This window comes from Oncorhynchus kisutch, linkage group LG10 (assembly GCF_002021735.2).
Source record: "Oncorhynchus kisutch isolate 150728-3 linkage group LG10, Okis_V2, whole genome shotgun sequence".
Classification (NCBI taxonomy): Eukaryota; Metazoa; Chordata; class Actinopteri; order Salmoniformes; family Salmonidae; genus Oncorhynchus; species Oncorhynchus kisutch.
Window position 1 is genome coordinate 29,720,576 of NC_034183.2, and position 10,104 is coordinate 29,730,679.

Below are 10,104 nucleotides of genomic sequence, written 5' to 3' on the forward strand. Positions count from 1 at the left end.
TTCCCAGCGACAAGGACTTGTCTCGACTGCCTATTTGAATATTCCATCACCTCCCGCAGGAACACAAAGCAGTGGGAACAAAGAGCCACCTGCACATGAAATACCTCCCTGATGATCAAGGTGGGCTTGGACACTACAGCACTGCACAGCCAGCTGCCATCTGGAGAGGAGGCTTACTCAAAGGACAACATCCACTCCTTTGATTAGGATGCACTATGCAGATACACTCAGTTGAAATTGGGATAATTCTTATCACAAGCATATTCACATAACTGATATGCATGGCAATACACTCTCAAAATCAGGCCTTTGATAAAGGTCATGTAATAACCACACTGAATGTCATGCACACTTCCTCACTCTCCTCACACGTAAACCACCTTTCCATCCACAGTTTTTATGCGAGTAAAGTCATACTGTAAAAGAAAAATCATGACAGCTGAGATGGAAACAGGCCGTTTCAGTACAATTTGATGGATGGCGACAGCGTTTGTTCGTTCGACATGGTGGGATCTTTTGGTGTCTGTAAAATGAATTATCTGTGAATGGTGGTGGAATCGCAAATAATGATATCATAACCATCATATCGAAGTGAACTCTGAGTCACACGATGATATGGTGTGTGGTAGAGGTGTACCGAGTAGTCGGACAAAACGAGTATCGTAACGGATATGGGAAATTTTCTGGATACGATTATGATCAGAGTATTTTTGGTAATAAGGGTGCCAGCACGTAAGCATCTTTCTCATGTCAGTCAGTCAAGTGAGGCACTGCGTTTTCTAAGTAACTCAAGTGGCTAGTTTTCCTGTCTGTAAAGAGAAGGGCAGTCTCTCCGTTGAATCCGCTGCTCTGATTGGATAGAGTGAAGCTGTGTTTCTATGTCCACTCCACATCATAATTTCACCCGATCACTTTCACTTCTCTGTTTCGGCGTGTGATCATTCAGACTGCTGCTGCCTCCTGGTAGCCTGCTACTATGATAAATCAAATGGCAAGGATGTTTGCTATCAATGTGCATAATATCTAACAAGTGGGGTGAGGGTAGGGATTTTTTTTTTAAATGCCTGACGTGCATTCTGACAGATAGCAAACTTGTCTACCCGCTGCAAATTGAGGACACACAGACACTCTGCGGCTCCTAATATGCAGCTTGTTTGATCTATAAAGGTGCATGGAGGTATTTTTCCAACATCTACTTAGGCATATTAAAACATTTATGTTTTTTCCAATCACAAGTATCACCCGATCCAACTATCAGCTGTCAATTTATGTATACAATTATGAATATGAGTATGGCCATGTCACCTAGTGTGTGCTCCTCCCACTGCGACTAGGGGAAACCATGCAGTTTATCAGGCTACAGATGAAACAAGTTATGATGAACTTCACAACTTTGGAGGTTTTGAATGATGTTCAATGTACCCTGGATAGGAAGCTGCATTGTGTATCTGTATTCATAGACTTGTCAAAGGTGTTTGACACTGTGGACCATACCGTCTTGGTGCAGAGATAGAAGTGTGTTGGGTTTACTGGTCAGGCTCTGGAGTGGTTTGTGAACTACCTGTCAAATCGAACCCAGCGTGTTAAGTCAGATGTAAGTCGAACACAGTAGAGTTGTGCTCGGGTGTGCTGCAAGGATACGTTTTAGATCCCCTGTTGTTTATTAACTATCACATTGGGAGACATACTGAGACAGCTGATTTACATTTGTATGCGGATGACACTGTGCCCTATTCAAGTGTCAGCAGTTTGACTTAAGTTTGTCTGCACTCACACACACTCATCCATTGTCTGTTTGCTGTTGTATTTGTGCTGTTGCCAGTGTTTTCTGTCTGTGTTGTCTGTTTTGTCTTAGATCGTTTTTTTTGTTGGTTTTGTTTTTATAAGCCCCCGTCCCGACAGGAGGCCTTCTTCATCATGCCAGTCCATCGTTGTAAATAAGAATGTGTTCTAAATTGACTAGCCTGGCTAAATAAAAACATGATGGTGAAAGTGCACTGTGTGATGATTTTTGATGCTGCTTTTCAAGAAACACCTTTGGTCTTATTCTGGTGTCATGATGATCAATGCTTGACCGCCGCTTGACAAGTAAAAATACTCTGGCTTTTATCAATAACAATGTCCTCATGTAGACTAGCCTACCCACACTGCATCTGCTAAAGCACACGTGCCAAGACCGGAGTAGGCACAGTTGCTATTTAACGCAACAGTTTTTGTAGAGTTTAAAACGCGATGGAAACACATGGATTTTTATTTGGTACATGAACACTTAAGTGGAAAAAAGTAAATTTTGTGTGCGCAACGTCATCACACACTTTCTAACGGCAACAAGGACAATGCACGTTTTCTTTATGCAGATTTTAGAATATGAAAATCTGTCACCAATTGGATGGAAACCTAGCTAGTCACACACACACACACAGAGAGAGAGAGAGAGAGAGAGAGAGAGGGGCGGGCGGGCTCTCTGTACTGTGGTTTTCTGAGGCGGATCCCTAGGATCAGCAGGAGGTTCTGGGTTTAAATTCCTCCACTGCCCTTTGATGCCTGGCCTGGCACAGAGAGCTCCCTCAGATGTTCTGACACCCCACACACCCGGAAACACAACTATACGTTCACACACTGCAGTACATAGCCATAACAGGCCTGCCACAAGTGTATCCAATCATTTTGGGAGTGCGTCTGTTTGTCTATTTCAGAGCTGACTAATTTTGTATAATGAGCGGATAAAAAGTGCAACCTGTCATTTCCTCTGGAACTTACTTAATCAAATTTGAGGTGTGTGTATGTGTGTTAGACTCAATTTGGTGAGCCCTGATCCGCAGCACTACCCCTGTGTTTCCTGTTGGATAAATAACCTTGGTAATTAAGCACGAGTCTGACTGTTTATCTCAATCAGTCTGTTCTACATAAGGGACAAGTCACACACACACAACTCATGACAGATGAAGCCCGTCTGCAGTACCAACTCTGGAATCGTGATGACCAGCAGGGACTGCACGGAACAGAGAAACTAAACTATCATGCCAATATTGGAGCAATTCAAGGAAAAATTAAGAAAGAAAAACTCCCTTCCCGGAATATTGGATTTGAATCTACTGTATGACTGAGTGAGAGTGTGTGAGTGTGTGAGTGTGTATTGTGCGAGTGTGTGGTGGACTCTGTGGGTGTGGGTGGGACTGTTTGAGTGTGAGTGTGAGACTGTGTGCGTTGTACAGTAGAAGGTTTGTCACCAGGCTGTACCTTTGCGGATGGTTCCCTCCTGTCCCACTACTCCGTTGGGGTCCACATTAGTGACGTAGACTGGGAGATCCCAGCCGCGGGAGGACATACCCCCTGCCACCGTCATCCCCAGGGAGTGATGGGGCTCCTTGGACAGCGTCACCGTCTTCTCATAACACGCCGGCTTCTCACATGAGTCCTGTAGAGGGGAGTGGTGCAACGTGAGAAATGTGTTGAATGGTTCCACTGTAATAGATGTTTATTCACTACATAGTGTTTATTGTGTCGGTTGTTTCTGCCGAATGGGTTCTTGTGTTCTAAGCGTTGAAGTTTAGTGTGTAAGACTAAGTACAGTGTGTGATGTTCAGGATTATTTAGAATAGTTGTGGTTTGTGGAAGTGAGAGAGTGTATGTACAGATGTCGGATCTTAATTTGACACATGAAGAAGGAAAATAATACATATTTAAAAAACACAACCAGGGGCAGTTGAAAGCGCTGTTTTTTAAATTGTATTATTATAATAATGTTTTAATGGGTATAGATCAGCTTTAATATTGCAGATTTTAAAGTGGCCTTTTATTGTCCCCAGCGCAAGGTCGCAATTGTAAATGAGAACTTGTTCTCAACTTGCCTACCTGGTTAAATAAAGGTAAAATAAAATAAAAAATAAAAAGGTGCACCTGTGTAATTATCATGCTGTTTAATCAGCTTCTTTGATATGTCACACCTGTCAGGGGGATGGATTATCTTGGCAAAGGAGAAATGCTCACTAACAGGAAGGTAAACACATTTGTGCACAACATTTGAGAGAAATAAGCTTTTTGTGCATATGCAACATTTCTGGGATTTTCTATTTTAACTCATGAAACATGGACCAACACTTTACATGTTGCGTTTATATTTTTTGTTCAGCATAGATTGTGGCTTCTATCAATGTAATAGTCTGCATCATTTCCAAATGCCATATATCTTTTTTGGTAAATTTATATATTATTTTACATATATATTTTCCCCTAACCCGACCACCCCTCCCCTAATTGGAGTAAACTAAAGGACAACAACACTTAGGTTTCTACTTCCAGCTTATACATACTATATACATTTTACAGACACAGTATATTATACATTAGTTATCATTTGTTTGTTTGTAGTCCCCTCCCATCTATCTTTGAGGACCATCCAGTTTTGATTTCTAGCTGCCATATATTTTTCCACTGTGCTGTTTCACAAAAGTTCTGAACCTTTCTATTCTCATAGTTAATTCATATTGTAAATTAAATATAAAAAAATGTCCTAAGAGTATTATATCATTGATCGTTTGACTATGACTTTTCCAATCAGCCAGCAGTGCTATTTGCTGAGTTAGCTCTAAGTAAATGTTGCAATTTTTCAGCCATTCCTGAATCTGCAACCAAGGACAAGCTAAAGCATATATACGCAGCACCAAAACGAGTGATCTAATGACTCTGTCTCTTCGCAGTGACATCTGCAGAGCTAGGATGAGTGTATCCCCCATATATATAACATTATATTGTTTGCAAAAATGTTGTATCATAATTTAAATTGAAAGACTTGAGGTTTTGAATCCGGCGTCTAAAAGCTCACTAACAGGAATGTAAACAAATAATTTTGTGGAGAGAAATAAGCTTTTTGGATGTATGGAAAATTACAGGGATCTTTTAGTTTAGCTCATGAAACATGGGACCAACAACTTTTTGTTGCATTTATATTTTTGTTCAGTGTACATAGCCTAACTATACAACGTGGGCGGGCATCCACACTGGAGGAAAATCTATTGTTTTACAGTAGGCCTGTAAATCAGCTGATGGTCCACAGGTTAGCCAACAGAATGTATTGGAATATATGCCACGTTCCTAGTTCCGACTAGCACGTGAAAGCAGCATTAATCAAATAACAAGGGGCCTATTGCAACCATCGATGGCACTAGATTATCGCCATCTGATGTCTCATTAAACCATCAATACGTGCTAAATTCACCTGCACAGCTGAACTCAATTGCAACCATTATTGCTCACCTCATTACCACTCCCTAAAAGATGACGTTGGTGTTACCTCCTTAGTCCTGCTTGCAACCAAAGTCTTTCAAGATATGTTCGGCCTCTGGTTCATCTTATCATCGGAACAACTTTTTGAACCGATTAAGAACGATTTATCTATTTGACAAGCATTCTATTCAATAGAAATCAAGTATTTCCTCATTTACCACGGCAAATCTGCCAGGATTTGGCCAGGGTTGTTCCAGTTTTAGTCACTAGATGCCCCCATTGTGCTTTTTGACCCTTTTGTTTTCCCTTGTTCCCAGTTATTATTTGCACCTGTGCCTCATTTCCCTTGATTGTATTGTATTCCTGGGACAACCACAAGCTTCCCCTTCAAGCCTTGGTAGACTCTGGAGTCGCAGGTAACTTCATGGATGGTGTCCGGGCGAAGGAGAATGGCATTCCCTCTGAACCTCTAAGTGACCCCATGAGGGCTACTACATTGGATGGAAGCCCTTTGGGATCTGGACTTGTCACTCGTGTCACTACCCCCTTGCGACTTTCAGTTTCCCAACACCAGGAAGTGATGAACTTTCATCTGATCTCCTGTTCCGAGTTCCCTCTCGTCCTTGGATACCCCTGGCTTCACAGCCATAAACCTCACATCGACTGGTCTGTGGGCACCATCAAGCAGTGGGGTCCTACGTGCCAAGCCACTTGTATATCTTCCCGAGTTCCCCGAGTTCTCCTCCCGAGTCTCTAGAATCCATCGACCTGTCCCGAGTTCCCGAGTATTACCATGACCTCAAACCGGTATTTAGCAAACAGAGGGCCACCATGCTACCACCCTATAGACCTTATGATTGCCCCATCGACCTGTTTCCGGGCACCTGCCCCCCCAGGCGTCGGATCTTTTCCCTATCTCCTCCCGAACGAGCTGCTATGGATACCTACATCAAGGACGCTCTGGTAGCAGGCCTCATGCGTCCATCCACCTCGCCGGCGGGAGCAGGGTTTTTCTTTGTGGCCAAAATAGACGGTGGATTACGTCCTTGCATCGACTACCGGGGACTCAATGCCATAACCATCCATAACCGCTACCCGCTACCGCTTATGGCCACAGCCTTTGAGCTGCTCCAGGAAGCAGTTGTCTTCTCTAAGCTTGACCTGCGGAACGCATACCATCTTGTGCGGGTCAGACCCGGTGACGAGTGGAAGACCGCTTTCAACATGCCTACTGGTCACTACGAATACTTGGTGATGCCCTTCGGCCTGTGTTCCAAGCGCTCATAAACGATGTGCTTCAGGATATGCTTAACATATTCGTGTTTGTTTACTTGGATGACATCCTCATCTTTTCGAGCTCCCTTCAAGAACACACAAAGCATGTCAGTTTGGCTATGCCCCTCCATTGTTCCCGGACCAGGAGGCAGAAGTCGGAGTGCCTTCAGCCTTGAAGTTCGTCAGACGCTGTCGGCTTACGTGGAGGAAGACCCGTCTTAATCTTCTGCGTTCCTCACAGCGGTACCAACAACAAGCCAACAGACGTCGCCGTCCCTGGCCTACCCTGCGCCCCATCCAGATAGAGTCTGGCTCTCCACAAAAAACTTACCGCTACGGGTGGAGTCTCGCATGCTGTCCCAGAAATACATCGGTCCCTTTAAGGTTGCCAGGAGAGTGAATCCCGTTTCATATCGCCTACACTTACCCAGATCCCTTAAGATTAATCCCACGTTTAATTAATTCACATTTCCTTATTTAAACCTGTTGTTTTTTCTCCCGCTGTCCCGGCAGACAGACCTCCCCCTCCGCCCCGTGTCATCGGAGGCCAGCCGGCTTATACCGTCCATCGGATACTGGATTCCCGCCGAGTGCAGCGGTCCTGGCAGTATCTGGTGGACTGGGAAGGCTACGGTTCCTAGGGGGGGGATTTTGTCTTTGGTCACTAGATGCCCCCATTGTGCTTTTTGACCCTTTTGTATTCCCTTGTTCCCAGTTATTATTTGCACCTGTGCCTTGTTTCCCTTGATTGTATTTAAACCCTTAGTTTTCCTCAGTTCTTTGCTCTGTGTTTGTATGTTAGCACCCAGCCCCAGCCATGCTGTGAACTTGAGGTACTCTGGTTTTGTTCTTGTTTATTTTTTATTGTTCTTTTGAGGTTTGTTCTTTGAGTTCCCCGAGTTCTCCTCCCGAGTCTCTAGAATCCATCGACCTGTCCCGAGTTCCCGAGTATTACCATGACCTCAAACCGGTATTTAGCAAACAGAGGGCCACCATGCTACCACCCTATAGACCTTATGATTGCCCCATCGACCTGTTTCCGGGCACCTGCCCCCCCAGGCGTCGGATCTTTTCCCTATCTCCTCCCGAACGAGCTGCTATGGATACCTACATCAAGGACGCTCTGGTAGCAGGCCTCATGCGTCCATCCACCTCGCCGGCGGGAGCAGGGTTTTTCTTTGTGGCCAAAATAGACGGTGGATTACGTCCTTGCATCGACTACCGGGGACTCAATGCCATAACCATCCATAACCGCTACCCGCTACCCCTTATGGCCACAGCCTTTGAGCTGCTCCAGGAAGCAGTTGTCTTCTCTAAGCTTGACCTGCGGAACGCATACCATCTTGTGCGGGTCAGACCCGGTGACGAGTGGAAGACCGCTTTCAACATGCCTACTGGTCACTACGAATACTTGGTGATGCCCTTCGGCCTGTGTTCCAAGCGCTCATAAACGATGTGCTTCAGGATATGCTTAACATATTCGTGTTTGTTTACTTGGATGACATCCTCATCTTTTCGAGCTCCCTTCAAGAACACACAAAGCATGTCAGTTTGGCTATGCCCCTCCATTGTTCCCGGACCAGGAGGCAGAAGTCGGAGTGCCTTCAGCCTTGAAGTTCGTCAGACGCTGTCGGCTTACGTGGAGGAAGACCCGTCTTAATCTTCTGCGTTCCTCACAGCGGTACCAACAACAAGCCAACAGACGTCGCCGTCCCTGGCCTACCCTGCGCCCCATCCAGATAGAGTCTGGCTCTCCACAAAAAACTTACCGCTACGGGTGGAGTCTCGCATGCTGTCCCAGAAATACATCGGTCCCTTTAAGGTTGCCAGGAGAGTGAATCCCGTTTCATATCGCCTACACTTACCCAGATCCCTTAAGATTAATCCCACGTTTAATTAATTCACATTTCCTTATTTAAACCTGTTGTTTTTTCTCCCGCTGTCCCGGCAGACAGACCTCCCCCTCCGCCCCGTGTCATCGGAGGCCAGCCGGCTTATACCGTCCATCGGATACTGGATTCCCGCCGAGTGCAGCGGTCCTGGCAGTATCTGGTGGACTGGGAAGGCTACGGTTCCTAGGGGGGGGATTTTGTCTTTGGTCACTAGATGCCCCCATTGTGCTTTTTGACCCTTTTGTATTCCCTTGTTCCCAGTTATTATTTGCACCTGTGCCTTGTTTCCCTTGATTGTATTTAAACCCTTAGTTTTCCTCAGTTCTTTGCTCTGTGTTTGTATGTTAGCACCCAGCCCCAGCCATGCTGTGAACTTGAGGTACTCTGGTTTTGTTCTTGTTTATTTTTTATTGTTCTTTTGAGGTTTGTTTTTTTCCCTGCTGTTCTTACCACTTTGGTGGATTTTCCTTGTGTCTTGGAGGATATACATCTTTTCTCTTGGAATTACTTTTGACATTGTGGATTTATATTTTTGCCTGAAGATCTTTTTTCTTTATTAAATCACTGACTCTAGTACTGCTGTGTCTGCCTCATCTTCTGGGTTCTGCCGACTATTAGTGGCTCAGTTTACTAAGTGACTGTTTCTCACACCGGAGACCTGAGTTCGTAACCGGGTCCTGACAAAATCTACTGTGGCAATTTACCTAACACTTTGTATGAATGTAAACTGGTGTTTTGATAGGCTACAGTAGAATATAGTTTAGGTGTAGCAGCCTACTGTATGGCTGCATTTTGCATCCACTTGACACTTGTCTATCTTGTGTTATTAAGATACATAAAATGAGGGTTGTTGATCTGTACGGTTGCATTTTAGATACATTATTGTACATTTGAATGTTGCATAAACAGGACATATAGGCCTACAGTAGCAGTAGGACATTTATTCATATTCTGTCTGGTGCTTTTAGCGTTTTGTGTACGCGAGTGTGATTGGATGATTTTGATAGCTGGCACTGGTCTAAATGACTTGACTGTTCTGGCATAGAAAGAAAGAGAGTTTTTCAGCGAAGGTGTCAATCACGAGGCTCATTAGAATTTCCGTGACAAAACAGTGTAAAAAAATGAAGATCCGACATCTGTACTGTACAAAGTGTGTACGTGTGTGAATCAGGGAGAGTAGAGTAGTGCAAGTAAAACATGGACACATTGGGGTTGATGTGATGTGGCCTGTGCTGCTTCTCTAATGTGCTGCACGCACACATTTCTGACCCTCAAGTCACATGCCATGACTACCCCAGGACACGACTCTAACCACAGCTGTCACAAGCACTAACCAGTACTGCACACGGTGGTGTATGCGTGTGCAAGGCATGATGTAAGAGTGTGTGTGAGCGCGGGCGAGTGTGTGTGTGTTTCTGTAGCTGTAATTGAATATCTCTGTGAATGCGCCTGTGTTCAAATTGAAAGGGGTGTAACGGCCCTGTTTTTCTTCCAGTAAAACTAGGATTGCTGACGGCCCTAGAGCGCCTACAACAGACACACACACACATCCAGTAGGAGCCAACTTCATTACTGTGTTTCAATATTAAAACACAATATGAAGGCCTGGTGAGATTTAGTCTAAATATGATCTATAGTCCTGCTGGAGGTGACTTGGCTTATCTCAGAACAATAATACATTGTTATTGTTGCTACCTGCTATCGCTGCAGG

The 10,104-nt window shown here is 44.6% G+C and overlaps 1 protein-coding gene across 3 annotated transcripts in view; it reads right to left on the minus strand.

Moving 5' to 3' along the window:
- lnx1 (ligand of numb-protein X 1) overlaps nt 1–10,104 on the minus strand; it is an 83,852-nt gene that overhangs the window by 13,450 nt on the left and 60,298 nt on the right. For all 3 annotated transcript variants that reach the window (XM_020492759.2, XM_031833508.1, XM_031833510.1), the window contains one exon: nt 3,241–3,418. In XM_020492759.2, the coding sequence (XP_020348348.1) occupies nt 3,241–3,418 (178 nt within the window). The remainder of the gene's footprint in view (nt 1–3,240; nt 3,419–10,104) is intronic.